We start from the raw sequence: 19,911 nt of genomic DNA, 5'->3' as shown, positions 1-19,911 counted from the left end.
AAAATTCTAGTTGGATTGTTTGATCAGAGGATGGATCCAACTATGATCTATTGCGATAATCAGAGTTGTATCAAACTCTCTAAGAATCCAATATTTCATGATAGGTCCAAGCACATCGATATCCGGTATCATCATCTTCGAGTCTGTGGTGAAGAGGATCATGTTGTTGCAGTATGTTTCGACTGAGGAGCAGGATGCAGATATTTTGACTAAGGCATTGTCAAAATGCAAATTCGAGTTCCACAGAGATAGGATTGGGGTGACAGATAATCCTTTTCTTATTGAGAGGGAGTGTTGACAATAGCAACAAGAAGTGCTAAATATAGAAATGCTAAAAATAACATTTCGGGATACATTCCAATTTTAGTTAGTCCCTGAACTAAAATTGAGAATTAAAATTCGAATTTGATCTCAGTAGCTGTTTGAAAAATAATTAGTTAATTCATCTTGAGTTAATTAGTTGGAGAAAATCAAACATGAAGTCTATGTGAAGACATGCAATAGTTATCCCTTTGAATGAGGAAGTTATCCCTTAATTAAAGAGATCAGGATGAGTTGTACTTTGAGTTGTAATTAGTTAGCTAAGTTAACTGAGTTAAGTCCAGTTAGATTAGTTCCAACAGTTTGTGGAGCTGATTGTTAGTTCAATTAGTTAATGCATGCATGCATGTAACTAGTGTACTTCAGATAACTGAATATTCTCTCATAAATAACTCATGCATGTCAGTTCAGTGAGAGACCTAGTTGAGATCAGAGGATGGGACAATGTACTATCAGTTGCAAGAATATTCCCTTGAGGATATCTCTTGCATGCAGAAGGAATTCATTCCTCGAGGATTGCACAATTATTTCTGAGTTTGGTGAGTAGTGTGTGAGGTAATTACACATAGGTGGCAGCTTGAGGACCCAGGAGAAACTGCGCAAGGAAATAGGAGGCTTGGAGGACTAAAGGAAGGCATATGTTGTGTCTATTCAGTCTATGAGCAACGTTGATGGATTGTACTAAGAGCTGGATAGCTTGTGAGCTAAAGCTTTGTGTAATCCGAAGATATTTCCACTTGTATGATAATACAGAGATCGGGGTTTTTAGCTGAGGATTTCCCCAGAGTATTCTTCTGTGTTCATGTGTGATTGTTTCTTCTTCATCTGTTATATGTGTTCTATTTGATCTTGCTCAAAATTGATTAAGCTTCCGCAAGTTTGTTTGTAGAAGTAGATCAAGTATTTTGCTTTAGTATATTGCATTATCAGGGGATCTACAATGAGAATTTCTACAAAGTAATTAGTTGGAATTGCAAAGAAATGTGCAAATTTTGTCAACCAATGTATAGATGCAGTCTTTGCCTTGTGCTTTGGGTAGTTCGGTAATGAAGTCCATTGAGATGCTTTCCCATTTTTGCTTTGGAATTGATAAAGGTTGGAGTAAGCCTGTAGGATGCACATGCTCGACCTTATTTTGTTGACATGTGATGCATTCCTTAATGTATTTTCATACATCATCTTTGAGACCATTCCATGAAAAATGCTCCCTGATTTGTTGATAAGTTTTGAAGAGTCCTTGGTGTCCAACTGATGGTATGTCATGTGTGGCCTTCAAGATTTTTTTCCTTAAGCATATATTCAAGAACCAAGTATATCCTGTCTTTATAGTAAATACTATCATTGACTATTTTTTACTTGTCATCTTGAATGAGTACATCTGTCAGAGCACATGCAAATTTGTTCTTGGAATATTCCACCAAGAGGTGAGCCTTCCAGTCTTCTATGAGCTCCATGACAAAACATGTTGTTGGTTTTATGGAGAGTGGATTGACCACAATATTCTTTTTTCCTTTTAGATATTCAATATTAAAATCATAAGCCTGGATCTTGCTTACCCACTTCTGTTTCCGTTTGTTTAGGTCTTTTTGTTCCAAGAAATGGTGCAAGTTGTTGTGGTTTGTCTTCACTATGAACTTGTTTCCCACCAATTATTGCCTGAACTTTGCCAAGGCGTGCATGATAGACAACATTTCCTTGTCATATATGGAGTAAATTCTCTCTGTGTCTTGGAACTTCTGACTTTTGAAAGAAATTGAATGGCCCTTTTGCATTAACATTGCTCCTATTCCTTCTCCTGATGCATCACATTTTAATACAAAGGGTTGACTGAAGTCGGGGAGTGCTAGTACTAGACATGAGCTCATTACTTCCTCAATTTTATTGAATGTCTTGTTGGATTCCTTCATCCACTTGAACGCTGCTTTCTTTGTGAGATCTGTTAATGGTGCGCTTAGTTGAGAGAAGCCCTTGACGAATTGTTGGTAATAACTACAAATTCCAAAAAATCCTCGCAAATCGTTGGTAATAACTTGCACTCCTTTTGCACTATGTGTCCCAGATAAAAAATTCCATCGTTCCAAGTTCACATTTTGATGCCTTGGCATAGAGTGACTGTTGTTGCATTATATTCAAAATTTCATGCAGGTGCCCCAAGTGATCTTCCCATGTCTTGCTATATATGAGAAGGTCGTCAAAAAATACTAGTAAGAATTTCCTCAACTACTTGTTGAAGATGCTATTCATGCAAGATTGGAATGTGGCGGGAGCATTGGTTAGACCAAATGGCATGACCAAAAAGTCAAAGTGTCCATAGTGGCATCAGAATGTTGTCTTTGGCACATCTTGCTCTCGACCTTAGATTTGATGATATCCCCAATTGTAGGTCAATCTTTGAAAAGTAAATTGCTTCATGTAGCTCATCTAGTAACTTATTGATCCTGGGAATAGGTTACCTGTCCTTGATGGTCTTTTGTTGAATGCCCAATAGTCAATACACATCCTTGATGTTGCATCCTTTTTAACCAGAACCACAGACGAGGTGAACAGACTTGAGCTAGGTCTGATGGGGCCTATTGCTAGGAATTCATGGATTGCCTTTTCTATCTCGTCCTTAAATTTCTTTGGGTGTCGATATGGTGTAGTGATTACTGGCTTGGCCCCTTCTTCCAACTCTATAGTATGTTCAAATCCTCTTTTAGGAGGCAATCCTAGGGGAATATCACTAAACACCTGGCCATGCTTGTCCAACACTCATTGAATGTTTGCTTTTGTACTATGGACTGCCACTATTGGGTGTCTCTTGGCTTGTAATCATGCATTTTGCAGCATATGCTACATCTCCATGCCTAAATATGGCCTCCATTCTTTTGGCGGAAATGACTTGTGGGCTACCATTTGCCATGCCTCTCAAAGCTACCTTACTACCATTAGGGGCTTTAAATTCCATTTACATTGCTTGGTAGTCCATAGTGTACTTTCCCAATGAATACCACCATTGAACACCCAATACCATAATGATATCTGCAAGATCTATTACATAAAAATCTCTAGTGAGAGTATAATTACCAAGTGTTACACTCAAACCTAGGATCATCCGTGTGCAATCCAAGCTGTACCCATCCGTGACTATCACATCAAGGCATTCAAACTCTTAAGTTGTCCTTGCAATTATTTGCCGGTCATTTGCTGTTGCCCTTGGAGTATTGCATTTCGTAAGATACCATGATCTTGTTCTCCTTGCCTTGCTCAATCTCCATTGGCTGAACGATGGGTGTTCCTTTTTCTCTTTACTGTGACATTGCTTGTATCTTTTGGAAGCATACAAGGCTCATGTACTCACAAGCTGATAGGATGCCTTGCTCAGATACCACTGTAATATCCTAGGGAGATTTTTTCCCTAGAGTTCCCTAGATAATTAATATTTCTCACACAGTTCCCTTGCTTGTTTAGTAAAGCTAATTCATCCAAAAATACAATACATGAATAACCAAAATTAATTTCCAATTGGCAATATTACCCTTCCAACAATATGTAACAATATTCCATTCACTACAGTGACATAATTCCAATCAATCCATAGATTTAACCACATTCCAGTGTGAATTCCAAAACCAAACAAAATTTGACTAATAAGCAAGTATTCAAATGACCTGAACTGTATTATCCTAATCTGTAACTTGTAAAACCTTGTAGAAGAGAAATTTGAGTGGCTTCAGGATGGAGCGCTAATTTTGTCACAAGGAGGCTTGAGAGTCACAAAATTTTTAGTTGGGATTCAAGTTGTCCTAGGATGACAGCGGGCTGGTCAGATTAAACTTTACTCTTGAATTTATCTTAACTCGACTTTCGAATTTTCCTAGCAACACCTCCATTTTAGCCACAATGATATTGTAATGCTTCAGATCATATTGATCTATCACGGGCCATGATCTGTCTCATCACTGGCCTCAGGAAGGGTTCATTTTGCTTGAGTTGGGCCTCCTCTAGGCTCAGGAACCTTGGGTTGTTGTAGAAGGATTCTCGCTGGTCTGTCACACATTGATCTTGACCCCTGGATTCAGTGTATAAGTCGATGTAAACCTTAGGCGTAATCTAGGCTGCTTCAGATGAGTTTTTACAAGGATTTGGTGCGAGAAAATTTGATTTGTTCTAGATAATTAACCTCAGAGAATTTCATCCAACCTCAGGGTAGTTTGATTTGCCTTGTCTCAGAATTTCCCCAAGATACCTCGTTGCTCTTTGGATATAGGATTCCCTATTGCTAGAACAAAGTAGAAAAAGAGAAAATCGAACTAACTAGGGTGGAATATTTTGCCAGCTAAATTAGTAGAAGATAAGGGGTCTTAATACCCTTAGAGCTACAACTCAAGAAAATAGATGATTTAATCTCAACTCCATGGAAAATGAATTTTTCCTTGTGTAGTTGAAATTCTGATGTTCTATGCTGTAACAATCACTTATGACAAAACTTCTTTATGCTGCAATATTAGATAAGCAATTGTAGATAGAACGTAAATCAAATGCACAATAGAAGACAACCAAGAACAAAATGAGACATAGAGAATTTAGGTCCAATGACTAGGGCAAAATCCATAAGGAGAAAACCCAACCAGATTCTTCTTCTATTAGAAATCAATTGTTCAACAGAGATACGAAGTACAATGAGAGATCAAGAGAATGAGTAATTTCTCCCAACTCTGAACAAGTTGTAGCATGAAGATCATTGGTAGCAACAACAGATGCACACATTGAATCAGCCTTCCCTTCAATCGAATCAACACTGAAACACTGAAGCACTGAATCAACCATGGCTCACCAAGTTCTGGTCTTACTCTCCAAGTCTCTCACTCACAATCTTCTTCTACTCTCTTCAACTCTCTCTCAAGTTTGAATTCTTCTTTCACAATGCACAAGTAGTGTGGGGAGAAAGAATGAGGCACACATATATATAGGAGGAACAATGAATCCATGCCAAAAAGGAGTAACTTACATGCCAAGAGGGAGAGTAACATATGCCCATTTAAGAAATGTAACTCATGCCATTAAGAAGGTATGTTGCCTTTGTAACTTATGCTATTAAGAAGGGGAATGTAACATATGCATTAAAGAGTGCGTAAGAGGAATCTTTGATGGCATGCTTTAATGAGGACGTAAGAGAGGTGTAAGAGGAATATTTAATGATGAGCTTTTATTGAGTGTAAGAGAATATTTTATGACGTGCTTTAATGAGTGTAAGAGGAATATGCCATGCCAATAATGAGAGTGTAAGAGAACATTATTGAGAGTCATAATTGAGTGACTTGAATTTCTTTTTAATAATAATAAATTCAGGAAATGTAACTCATGCTATTAAGAAGGTACACATGCCTTTGTAACTTATGCCATTAAGAAGGGGAATGTAACATATGCATTAGAGAGTGCGTAAGAGGAATCTTTGATGGCATGCTTTAATGAGGGCGTAAGAGAGTGTAAGAGGAATATTTAATGATGAACTTTTATTGAGTGTAAGAGAGTGTAATAGAATCTTTTATGACGTGCTTTATTGAGTGTAAGAGAGTGTAAGAGCATTAATGAGTGTAAGAGGAATATGCCATGCCAATAATGAGAGTGTAAGAGAACATTATTGAGAGTCATGATTGAGTGACTTGAATTTCTTTTTAATAATAATATAATAGTATCATAAGAATAATAATAATATTAATGATAAAATATTAATTTGAGATTGAACTATTAGGATTGATTAATGATAAGAAGTGATTTTTCATCAATAATACTTGATTACCAATTGATGCAAGGTGATTTATTATCTTGAGACTTTCTAATTTTAGACTTTCTAGTTTTAGAAATTCTATTTTTAGACTTTCAATTTTTTAGAAATTCATCCATAAGTTGCCAATTTTCGACACTCCCTCTTAGCTAGGTAGGAATTTCTGTCTACAATAAAAATCTCTGCTTTCTTTGCTCATCTCTATTCATATTTGCTCTGTATCGCCTGGAACAATGATGTCTCACTCTAATGAAGAAGAATCATCATAGGGGAGATTCATCCATCACTCTATATTCACTTGGGGGGATTGCCACTTGCCAACATATGACAAGGATCTCGCACAACCAAGTCTCATCTTTGCTTGGGGGATAAATTGCTTGACAAGGATCTTACACAACCAAGTCTCATCTCTGCTTAGGGGGAACACACTTGTCAAAGATATTGCATAACCAAGTCACATCTCTGCTTGGGGGGATAACCCACTTGACAAGGATCTCACACAACCAAGTTTCATCTCTGCTTGGGGGGATGACCCACTCGACAGGGATCTCACACAACCAAGTCTCATCTCTGCTTGGAGGGATCCACTTGTCAAGGATCTTGCACAACCAAGTCACATTTCCGCTTGGGGGGATCCACTTGTCAAGGATCTCGCACAACCAAGTTTCATCTCTGCTTGGGGGGATAACCCACTTGACAAGGATCTTGCACAACCAAGGCTCATCATCCATGACCACCCTCTCTAGGAAGGGTCACATCCGTCAGTCCAAGCTGTTCTTTGAAAACCAAAAACTTCCCTTTCGGCAAAGGCTTGGTAAGAATGTCGATGATTTGGTCATCAATCACTATGTGATGGAAACTTACTGCTCCTATGTGCACCATATCCCAGATATAGTGATATTTGATCTCATTATGCTTGGACTTGTCATGGAACACAAGATTTTCTGCGAGTCGAATCCCACTCTTATTGTCATAGTAAATTACTCTTGTGTCCAGATAATGCTCAAACATCTCTCTAGAGCTTCCTCAACCATACTGCTTCACAGCTAGCCATGCTAGTAGCAATGTACTCAGCTTCAGCTTGTTGAGGGCTACAAACTTTTGTTTCCTGCTCATCTAAGATATCATGGCAGATCCTAAGTTGAAGCAGCACCCAGATGTGCTTTTTTTTGTCAGTAGAGTTACCAACCCAATCAACATCTGAGTATCCATGTAGTCTTATATCACCAACAGTATATTTCAACCTCAGATTGATGTCCCATGTAGGTATCTCGACACATGTTTTGCAACAATCCATTGCACATGAGATGGTTTAATCATATATTGGCTCAGAGTATTGATTGCAAAACATATGTTCGGTCTAGTGTTCACTAAGAACATCAATGCCCCAACCAGTTGACGATACTCAAAAGGACTTGCAAAAGCAGAACCTGCAACTTTACCACATAGCTTCTTGAAGTTCATCTTCATTGGAGTATTAATGGATTTACACTCTGTCATACCAAATCTTTCAAGCAGCTTGACAACATATTTTCCTTGTGAAAGGAAAATCTCACCAGGTTTTTGCCATACTTCAAGACCCAAAAAGTAGTGCATCAAATGAAGATCTTTCATTTCAAATTCAGAATCTAACTCCCTCTTACACTAGAGGATAAGAGGTTCACCACCGGTTAGAAATAAATCATCAACATATAATACCAAAATCAAAGGCATACCTTGGACTGTCTTGAAGTAAAGATTTGGATCAACATTACTTCTAGTAAAACCAAGCTTCATCAAGAAGCTATCAGTGCAGGCATATTGAGCTCTTGGAGCTTGCTTCAAACATTGGGCTTTCTTCAAACAATAGTTTTCCAGTCATGTACTTCAAAGCCTTGTGGTTGCTCCAAAAATACTTCTTCCTTGAGGAAGCCATGCAGAAAAATAATCTTCACATCCATTTGGTGAAGGGAGCATCCTTGGCTAGCAACTAGAGCCACAATAGATTGGATGGTTGTATAATGGGCAACAAGCGCAAAGATTTCATCAGAGTCTATTCCCCCTTTCTGAGAGAATCCTCTGGCCACAAATATAGCTTTATATTTTTCAATATTGCCATCAATGCCATGTTTAATGTTATACAACCATTTAGAAGACACAAAAGATTTACCTTGGGGTTTTGGAACCACTTTCCATACATCATCATGAACGATGGACTCATATTCTTTAGCCATTGCATCTTTCCACACTTGAGCCTTCACAACTTCTTCAAAAGTGCATGGTTCAACTTGAATAATGTTGCTCATGGCTACAACATATCCTTGGAATTGACATGGTTTCTTGCTTTCTCTTAAAGTTTGTCTGGGAGCAGCATGTTTATCAACATCTTGAAGGGTGCCACGAAGCCATAAAGGTCTCGTCTAGCACATGAGAAGGATCCAAGGAGTCCATGGGATCCATGGGTTCATCGACAAGATTAGGCTCAGGCTCGGGATCTTCTTGTGCATCCAAGGCATCATCCTATCTTTCAACATTAGCAGGACGATGAGTGTTTATGGATTTTCAAAGAGTTGTATCTTTATCAAATATTATATCTCTGCTAAACTCTATAGTTCATTTACTAGGCACATATATTCTGTAAGATTTAGAATTTTCAATATAACCAACAATCGTACCTTTCTTCTTTGAAGCTTCCAACTTGGTACTCTTTTCCTTTGACACATGAAAGTAGATAGGGCAGTCAAAGATCCTTAAGGACCCATTTTGTTCTAGGTTATATGGTACGGTGGTCTCTTTCTTGATTCCAGCTTCCTTGTAGAAGTCTTGAGCTTTTGTCCACTTCATGTCCATTCAAGTCATTGGATGGTTTGACATCTTCCTCAATCTCGATACGAAGGACTTGGTTCTCACATTCATCAAATGTACATGTTGACCCCAGAATAAGAGCAAGAACAATAGTAGCAAAGTAAATAAACACAATGAAAGTATACTTGGTGATGAGGCAATTCTTTCTTTCTTTTTTAGATATGAGAGTGGCTCCTTCATTATCCTTGCACCAACTTCCTATTGGAGTTTGCTCTTTCTGCACTATTCTGCACCCTGATGATATTGAGGATCTACTTTTCTTGATCGTATACTCATCAAGAAGTTAGTGAAAGAATCATTCAAATACTCATGCATGAATAATATGATTGATCTATAAAATAAATCTAAACAAGAGCAATGAAACAAAGAAACAATATAAGACTTAAAAATACTTATTTTTTAATGGGGATTGAAGGAAGTTGTTTGCTGCCTCTTGATCCGACGTCTATAAGTAACCACTATCCATCAATCATATGTCATTGGTAGAAGAAATGCATCTTCTTGAACACCACTTGGAAAACTCCATCATGATCCACTCTAATCTTAGGTATTTCGGAAACCATCTTTCTCACATGAGATAATGTTTAATAGTGAAATTGAGTGAACTTTTGGTGCCACAATTTATATCAATGTTTTCAGAACCGAACCGGTTATCAATTGTTGGCAAGTCTTGTCTTTGATGGCAACTCACTCACAGGTCAATTCAGTTTTGATAAAAGGCAACTCACAGTACAACAGGAATATTCAGAGGTAACAGGGCAGTGGTACAGAAGAACAGGAAGATGGAACTAAGGTCTACTGATCAAAATAAAGAAGGTGAAGGAAAAGGTTGATGTAAAGCAGTTTAAGAAGTATACACAAGTCCACTTAGTCAAAACGGCGTATAGACGTTGGTACATAGAACAAAAAGAGCATATATGTATACATGCACTCTCACAAGAGGAAAAACGCGTACAGGTTGGAAAATCAAGGTTTTGGTCCAAGGTATTTGGTCCGAGGTATTTGGTCCAAGGTATTGGTCCTAAGTGGTTTTGGTTCGAGGTATTGAGAAAGGCCTAAAACTATATAAGGAGGAGAAGATCATTAGGCCAGTGTGTGCAAGTGAATGGGTTTCTAATGAATACTTCTATTTGAAGTATATTTTATGTTGCAGGGGCTATGTTGGTGATTTGATCTGAAATATTTTGTGCACCTTGAATTCAATGTTGGATCAGGATCATGAGACCTGAAATGACTTATCATTGAATGATATGATATTGGTTGGGCCAGATTTAATTGTGTACACCTGTTTTATTCTTTAAATGTCATGATCTGGGTTTGTCTGAAGTCTGGAATAGCAGCAAAGTTATGAGTTAATATTTACAGATTTGTACGCTGGTTCGTCTTGGTAAAAGCGCGTGTACACGCAGGTTATACTCTTCCAAGTAGCGTATACAAAAGAAAAGCCTTGTCTTCAGGTCTGACTGATCTATCTGATCAGTTCTGTTGTTTTACTGCTGTTTGTCAATGAAGTCTTCTTAGATCTGAAAGTAAAACTGAATGCATAAGGAGTTTGATATCTGATTGATTGATTGTATAAGTAGGGTGATCTCTGCTACTGCCTGTGTGAAGCTCTGTAAATTGACAATAGATGTTCAGTATATTGTTGGTTGGTACAGACTTGATTCAGAAGTTTTAGGTTTCAGTAGTTTTGAAGGTATACGCAGGTTTGATTGAAGGAAGTAGCATATACATGCAGGTTGGGTTCAGTAAAGTAGCGTATACATTCTGATGCATGATTTTTGAGGTTGCAGCTAGTTCTGAATGATGATGCAGGTTTCTGGGTTCAGCACAGTGTTCTGGTGACAATGATCTAACTGATCAGATTAACTAATTATTGGTTGATGCAGTTTGAAAGTTCTGATGGGTCCAGTATAAAAATTTGATGAAACGAGGCCTTCATGTGTATTGTTGTGTACTAGGAGCGTTTAGTCAGAAAATTTATGAAACGTGGTCCTTGGAGGAAGAGAGAAGGTCGTACCCTTCTGAAGGCCGACACTTGCGTACTAGTAAACACATTGGCTGGTACAAGAGCTAGGGGGTTGTAGCTCCCTTCCAACAGAAGCTGGAAAACGAGAGAAGGTTGTAGCCTTTTGCAGGTGGGTTACTGCATACTGGTATGAGTCTGCATCTGTGCAAGATTGTAAACATAGTTTCTTATTATTAAAAGATGACAGAGACGACAACAGCAGGTGGTTTTCACCTACATTGGGTTTCGACCTTAAATCTTGGTGTTCATGTGTATTGCTTATGTGTGATGGTTTATTATGTTTTTACTGCACTATTTAATAAGTTACCGATGCACTGGTTATAGATAAACACATGATAAATTAACTAAATCACAAGTTCTCTGGGTATATGCTGGTTTCTCTAATCACAGTAGTGTGTACACGCTAGTTCACTTCACAGAAGTAGCGTATATAAATCTGTTTGGGAAATGAAAAATTATTGATCTGATAATACTGATTCACCCCCCCTCTCAGTATTATTTCCAACAATTGGTATCAAAGCAGGTCCTTCAGAAGAAGCTTGATCGCTTGAAGGAAGATCTTTCAAGATGAATAATCACGAAGGCATGGGATCTATCAGACCACCAATCTTCAATGGGAGAAACTTAGTATATTGGAAAATAAGAACCAGAGCCTATCTACAATCGCTTGGAGCCGATGTTTGGGAAATTGTGGAAGGAGGATATCAATTTCCAATAGCAATTCCTACAGACTCTGCAGGTAAGAAGTTATATGAAACCAATGCCAAAGCTATCAATACATTATTGGGAAGTCTGTCAGAATCAGAATTTGTCAAAGTCATGCAGCTCAAAACAACCAAAGAAATATGGGACAAAATCATTCAGAGCTACGAAGGAGACTCTCAGGTAAAACGTGCTAAGCTTCAAACTCTCAGAATTCAGTATGAAACTCTTAAGATGCATAGTGATGAAAGTGTTGCTAGTTACTTTTTATGTATAGATGAGATTGTTAATTGTATGAAGAATTTGGGTGAAGAGATAAAGGAAGTTACTTTAGTTGAGAAAATTTTGAGATCTTTGTCTTCTAAATTTGAGTCAAAAGTGTCTGCCATAGAAGAAAAACAGGATCTTCAGACTATCACTGTGACTCAACTTCATGGAATCCTAACTGCCTTTGAAATGAGAAAAGGAGGTCCATCGGATATGAGAGAAGCCACATTTAAAGCATTAGCAAAGGGAAAAGAAAAGGAAGAGCACAATGAATCAGGACACATTTAAGAAGAAGAAGATGAGGTAAATTTTGTCAAGAAGCTTCAATGGGGTTCCAGAAGATTCAAAGGTAAGCTACCTTTCAAATGCTTTTCTTGTGGTAGAGTCGGTCACTATGCTGCCAAATGTCCTCATAAAGATAAATATGAAAAATGGAAGGAATATGCAAAAGGCAATAGAAAACATATTGTGAATAAAAGGAGTTACTATACACATGAAGATAGTGATGGTTTATCTAATAGTGATGAAGATGAAACTGAACAAGATTATAGACTACTCATGGCTTATGACAATGATGATTTTTTGGATGCATTAGAAGAGGAAGACTTTCTTGAAGAAATCACTAAACTCAAAATCTGTGTAGAAGAAAAGAATATGATCATAGATACTTTGACACACCAACTTGCTGAAAGAGAAAAACACAATGAAAATCTAGAATGTGAAATTGTGGGTCTAAGAAAAGATCTTGAGAAGACAAAATCTCTTAATCTTAGATTTGCTAAAGGATCAAAAACTTTAAATGAAATCATCAATGTTCAGCGTTCTCCTCTGATAAAGATAGGTCTTGGATATATTGAAGATTCATCTCAATCACAGAAGCCGTCAGCCTCCACCAGAAGCTATCTTGATGCAACAAAGACCAGTGAACAATATGTCAATCGTCAACAAAAGTCTAAAATTACTCATCAGGTAAATCATACTCAATTTACTCCAAGGATGAATATCAATAGAAGCCGCAATCAACAAGTAAACAATACCAAAAGATACTATGATTGCAAAAATTTCTTTAATGGGCAATGTTTTTCATGTCATAACTTTGGGCACAAGGTTGCTCAATGTGTTGCTTACAAAACCATCATGACTAGAGAAGCACGAAATCAAAGGAGTGTGACAGGAATCAAGAAAAGTTCCTATAATAACTTTTCTCCTCTTGAAAATGAAATAGAATGTTCGATTTGTAACAACTTTGGTCATGAAGAATCTGAATGCAGGAGCAAATTTCGGCCAACACTTCAAAAGGAGCAAACACCATTAAATCCCAAGATATGGAGAAGAAATGAATCTCAATCAGAAAGATGTGGCATAGCTTTGTATGCAGAAGGACAAGAAAATTAGTGGTACATTGACAGCGGATGCTCCAAACACATGACGGGTGATAAAGAGAAACTGCATTCATATAATGCTTTAAGGACAAGAAAATTAGTGGTACATTGATAGCGGATGCTCCAAACACATGACGAGTGATAAAGAGAAACTGCATTCATATAATGCTTTAGAAAAAGAAAAGAATGTCTCATTTGGAAATGACACTCCTGCTGTCATTAAAGGTAAAGGCTCTGTTTTCTTGAAAGAAAAGGTTAAAGCTGGAAATGTCATGTATGTAGATGGTTTAAAGCATAATTTGTTGAGTGTCAGTCAAATGTGTGATCAAGGAAATGAAGTGGTATTTCGATCAAACAGATGTGTGGTTCGTGAGCTTGATACAGGAAATACCGTGATCAAGGGGACAAGAACTCCAAACAACTTATATATACTTAAAGGAGGACAACAACAATGCTATCTAAGCAAAACAGATGAAAACTGGCTATGGCATAGAAGATTGGGACATCTAAGCTTTTCTCAAATAAGAAAAGCATGCATGCTCAAGGCAGTTTGTGATCTTCCAGATATTAGCATCCCAAAAAATACCATATACAAACCATGTCAAATCGGTAAGCAAACCAGAGTTGACATCATTGAAAAAGAAGGGTCAACAAGTAAACCTCTTGAACTCATCCATACTGATTTATGTGGATCAAGGAAAAATTCAGCTCGTGGAGAAGAATACTTTATTTTATTTATTAATGATTTTTCCAGGATGTGTTGGATAGGTCTACTAAAGCACAAAGATGAAGTATTTGAAAAAGTTTAAAGCCTTCAAAGCTTAAGTTGAAAATGAATCAGATCGAAAAATCAAATGTTTCAGATCTGATCGAGGGGGAGAATTCATATCAGATGAATTCTTTGACTTTTGTGAACAACATGGAATAAAAAGGCAATTCTCTGTTGCAAGAACTCCTCAACAAAATGGTGTGGTAGAAAGGATGAACAGAACAATTCAACAAATGGCTCGAGCTATGCTAGATGAATCTGGAACTCCTGCAACCTTCTGGGGTGAAGTTGCATTTGTTGCCGTAACTATTCTCAACAAAGCGAATGTTCGAGTAAATAGCAATCAAACTCCATATGAACTTTGGTATGGTAAGCCTCCTACTATAAAACACTTTAGAGTTTTTGGAAGCAAATGTTTTATCAAAAGGATTGATGAAAAACGTGGTAAGTTTGAACCTAGAGCAGACGAAGGAATTCTTCTTGGTTATTCATCCAGAAGTAAAGGATACAAATGTTATAATAAAAGACTTCGGAATATTGTTGAAAGCATTGATTTTGTAATTGATGGAGGAGCATGCAAAAATCTGGAACAAATGAAATCAACAGAGGAATATGACAGTGATGAAGTTGGGGAATGCTTTCCCGCATCAAATCAAAATGATATAGAAGAAGAAACCAATGAAGCACCAGAAGAAGATACAACAGACAGGGAAAAGATTCTATCCAGATATGTTTAGAAGAATCATCCAAAATCACAAATTCTAGGAGAAAAGGGGGTTGGTGTACAAACAAGAAGAACTCTTACAGGGACCTCAAGCTATCTAGCATTACTATCTTCCACCGAACCTCAGAATGTAAATAAAGTCTGCAAAGATGAATGTTGGGTCAAGGCCATGGGTGAAGAACTTGACCAAATTGAAAAGAATGATACTTGGGAGTTAGTTCTTAGACCTCATGATAAAAATGTTATAGGAACAAAATGGATATTTAAGAACAAGCTGAATGAAAATGGAGAAGTTATTAGAAATAAGGCCAAACTTGTTTGTGAAGGGTATGCTCAACAAGAAGGTATAGATTTTGAAGAAACTTTTGCACCTGTTGCCAGACTTCAAGCCATAAGGATGTTTCTTGCTCTTCTAGTTTTCGAAAATTCAAAGGAGATCAAATGGATGTAAAATCGGCCTTCTTTAATGGAGACTTAGAAGAAGAAGTTTATATTGAACAGCCAGAAAGATTCATTCTTGGAAATGATGCAAAACTCGTATGCAAGCTTAAAAAGGCTCTCTATGGTTTGAAACAGGCTCCAAGGGCTTGGTATTACTGCCTTGACAAATATCTACAACAACAAGGTTTCACAAAAGGTTCTGCTGATAGCAATTTATACACAAAGGTTGAAAATGATAAACTGCTAATTATTGTTGTTTATGTTGATGATATCATCTTTGGTAGCAATGAAGAATCCATGAGTCAGAACTTTGCTTCAGTAATGCAGCAAGAATTTGAAATGTCCTTATTTGGTGAACTTACTTATTTTCTTGGTCTACAAGTACAACAAACCAAAGATGGTATCTTTATTTTGCAAACCAAATATCTCAAGCAGATCTTGAAGAAGTACGAAATGGAAGATTCTAAACTAGTATGTACTCCAATGGTAACAGGATGCAGTCTCAGTTCTAATGATGAATCACTAGCAGTAAACCAACCAACTTACAGATCTATGATTGGAAGTTTGCTTTGTCTAACAGGGACCAGACCTGATATCATGCATGCAGTAGGAATTGTTGGAAGGTTCCAAACAAATCCAAAGGAATCACATCTCCAGGCAGTCAAAAGAATTTTCAAATATTTTCAAGGCACTCAAGACTTTGGACTATGGTATCCTAAAGATACAGACCTTACTCTTCATGCATATACATATGCAGATTGGGTAGGAAATGTTCATGATCGAAAGAGCACTAGTGGAGGTGCATTCTATATGGGTTCTCAGTTAGTGTCATGGTTCAACAAGAAACAAATTTCGATTGCCTTATCTACAATTGAAGTAGAATATGTGGCCGCTGCATCTTGCTGCACACAACTGCTTTGGATGATGCAAACATTGAAAGACATTCAAATCACATGTACTCCACCCATCTCCATTCTATGTGATAATACAAGTGCCACCAATATTTCACAAAATCTAGCCATGCACTCCAAGACCAAGCACATACCCATTAAGTACCATTTTCTCCGAGAACAAGTGCTTGAAAAAAAGGTTAAATTGGAGTATGTTCCCTCCAAAGAACAGGTTGCTGATATATGCACTAAACCACTTACCAGAGAAACATTTGAATATCTCAGACAAACACTGGGAGTAGTTGTTGCATCATCTGCTCTTAAATCCAGTTTTCAGAGGAAGGTTATTATACGCAGGTTTCATGAAGTATAGTCGTGTATACACGCGGGTTTCTGTGGCTGAAGGAGCATATATGTTTTTCTGACAGAAAAACAGTAGCGCAAGTTTAGGGGGAGCATTAGCCTTCACACACATTTTGCATTGTTGGCATTTTGGTTGCTGAATTCAGCTATGATTTGTTGTTTAAGTCATAAGGTGTGATATGACTTCTTTTGTCATAGTCGATATTTGAATGAATCCTATTGGGCAAATGATGTAATTTGTATCCCCACTTTGCATGGGGTGGATGATGTAATATTTGTTGTATTTCTGTCATGTATAAACAATTGGTATATCCCCACTTGATTGGGTGGATGAGTCAAATGTGGTGTATCTCCACTTGGTGGGGTGATTGATGTATGTATGAGTCATTGGTCATAAGGAGGTCATACTCACTTAGTTGAGTTATAGAGTCACGTTATTCCTTTGAATCATATCTCTGCAGACTCGGCATGTACTCAGGGGTTGTATGAACAACATAATGTATATCAAAGGAGGAAAGTTGCTTGGTCGCCCTTTGCCCTTGATGTCAAAGGGGGAGAGTATTTTGGTGTTGCATGTTATCTCTAACAGTTTCTACAACTTGCAGTAATCAACACCATCGTGATTGCCATCAAGTCCAAAGGGGGAGATTGTTGGCAAGTGTTGTCCTTGATGGCAACTCACTCACAGGTCAATTCAGTTTTGATAAAAGGCAACTCACAGTACAATAGGAATATTCAGAGGTAACAGGGCAGTGGTACAGATGAACAAGAAGACGGAACTAAGGTCTACTGATCAGAATAAAGGAGGTGAAGGAAAAGGTTGATGTAAAGCAGTTTAAGAAGTATACGCAGGTCCACTTAGTCAAAACGACGTATACACGTTGGTACACAGAACAAAAAGAGCATATACATATACACGCACTCTCACAAGAGGAAAAACGCGTACAGGTTGGAAAATCAAGGTTTTGGTCAAGGTATTTAGTCCGAGGTATTGGTCCTAAGTGGTTTTGGTCCGAGGTATTGAGAAAGGCCTAAAACTATATAAGGAGGAGAAGATCATTAGGTCAGCGTGTGCAAGTGAATGGGTTTCTAATGAATACTTCTATCTGAAGTATATTTTATGTTGCAAGGGCTATGTTGGTGATTTGATCTAAAATATTTTGTGCTCATTGGCAGAAGAAATGCATCTTCTTGAACACGACTCGGAAAACTCCATCATGATCCACTCTAATCTCAGGTATTTCAGAAACCATCTTTCTCACAGGAGATAATGTTTAATAGTGAAATTGAGTGAACTTTTGGTGCCACAATTTATATCAATGTTATCAGAATCGAATCGGTCATCGAACCGAAAAATTGTGGACCAAGAACTGGTTGGAACCTAAGTCACATGACACGAGGACACGAGACACGGAGGACACGTAAATACAAGGTATTCAATACGAAACGCAGCGACCTGGAAACAGGACACGGGGGACACGTTTTATATATATTCAATAATATATATATATATATATATATATATATATATATATATTTATATATATATATACCGAAATATAGTTTTTTATCCATATTAAATTGCAGGTTGCAGCTTATCTAATCAAATTAAAATATAATTACTTCTCAAAGTTCATAGTTCACTTTAAAAAAATAAATAGAATCAAAATTTACAACTTACAAGCACATAAGAAACTAAGTAGTAAGTACTTACTACTAATTATAAATTTAGAACTTAGATATTAAAACCATAAAATGCAGATTTTCCATTAAGTCATCAAAATCAAAATGTATCACTGTTCAGTGTTTACAATGTACATTGTACATAGATAGATCATAGACTATAGTAGATACTGACTCCTGAGATAGATGGGCTTGAAATTTGTGGAGTAAACACTTTTTGCTCATGGCAAAAGAGAAGAGGAATATTCAGTGGACATTGCATCTATTGAAAAATTATATGGTTATTGATAGTCGTATGAATAGAGATTAGACTCATTAATGAGCGTTGATGAAAAACTGAATAAACTTCAAATTTCTGTGATGAAAAACCATTAAAAAAATTTAAAAACCTGTGAAACATATGTAGCAAGTCGTTCACCGAATCTCACTAACCAACCGGAGTTTGTAAGCCGGAACTTCAAAGACTAAAGTATTGTCTGTTGTTTTTCTCGATGGGTATCGATGTAGAGACACAGTGGATATGGGGGATAATCATTACAAGCATAAATAATAAATATTAAATATCATAGACGTCACACGTGAATAATGTTACAGGCTTACAGCAAAGCCACTGTGGATTGCAATTAAAACACGGGTTCGGCTTACTGGTTTAACGCTGGTCTTGAACGAACACTCCTGCAGCTCCACACGACAGCTCCAGACAACCGAAAATAACCCGGGGGCCGGAATAGACCAACGCTTACGCTATAAACCATGTTTTTTTTTCAATACGTATTCAAAACATCGAAATACGTTAGGGCAACGTATTCTATGTACAAAATACGCGTATTCAAAATTTATGACACGAATGGAAAACGTCGAATACGTATTCGATTTTTATGACACGTTAAAAATCGTATTGGACACGTATTAGGGCCGTTTTCGTGTCCAATACGTAAAATACGAGACACGGGACCCTAGGGGACGTGTCCTGTGACTTAGGTTGGAACCTGACCGAAACCGGGAAAAAATTGGAAAAAAAACCTGTTTACCATAAACACATAATAATCATATTTTAAAGAAAAAACAGATATATTCATGTGCATCCATATGAATCCAAACCATTTATACACAAATATGCACAAGTTCTCATTTATATAGCAAGTAATAGTGCATCTAACCAAAATAATACTTAGTGCAAAACGTCGCTGAACCAAAAATATTACAAACATCAAGAAGCAGGCTCTAAAAGGCCTTTATAGTTCAAAATAACATGGTAAATCATAATATTATACTACAACCTATAATACTACAAGCTACACCTACAACAAATCAATGATCAAATCATCAATCATCATTAGAATCATCATCTGATTCCTGATCATCCTCCTCATCCTCATTTGAAGAATGAGCAGCATCCAAGTCTGCAATGGGATTATGGCTTAATTCCACTGGCCTTGAAGCTGCTATTGGTCCTTCTGATACATCTACCTCTACATCCTGTGGAGGTGGGTCCAAGTCCAACCAAGAAAGGTCTTCATTGTCAAATGCTGGTGCTTGACTCTCCACAACCCATTTTGATGTTGGATCAAAGTCACCCAAGACAATGTTGCCTGATTCATGGGTTTATTCAGCAACTGGTTGCACCTCAACCTAAGGTTGTACTGAACAAAAACAATGTCATTAAACCGCTTTTGCTCGAAATGGTTCCTCTTCTTAGTGTGTATACGCTCAAACACACTCCAATTCC

At 37.3% G+C, this 19,911-nt stretch overlaps 2 protein-coding genes across 2 annotated transcripts in view; one reads left to right on the top strand and one right to left on the bottom strand.

Annotated features, from left to right (window-relative positions):
• The window catches only part of LOC149146651 (oligomeric golgi complex subunit), a 118,458-nt gene that overhangs the window by 13,805 nt on the left and 84,742 nt on the right, over positions 1 to 19,911 (top strand). The window lies entirely within an intron of this gene.
• LOC149146652 (uncharacterized) overlaps positions 1 to 19,911 on the bottom strand; it is a 59,189-nt gene that overhangs the window by 8,868 nt on the left and 30,410 nt on the right. Inside the window, exon 3 of the mRNA XM_089448723.1 lies at positions 18,783 to 18,926. Coding sequence (XP_089304849.1) covers positions 18,783 to 18,926 — 144 coding nt within the window. The remainder of the gene's footprint in view (positions 1 to 18,782; positions 18,927 to 19,911) is intronic.

The sequence above is a fragment of the Pinus tabuliformis genome, chromosome X (genome assembly GCF_031772625.1).
Source record: "Pinus tabuliformis cultivar Carrire ecotype Pingquan chromosome X, CPIR1, whole genome shotgun sequence".
Classification (NCBI taxonomy): Eukaryota; Viridiplantae; Streptophyta; class Pinopsida; order Pinales; family Pinaceae; genus Pinus; species Pinus tabuliformis.
The sequence above is the reverse complement of the archived record's forward strand: the minus strand, read 5'-3'. Positions and strand labels throughout refer to the sequence as shown.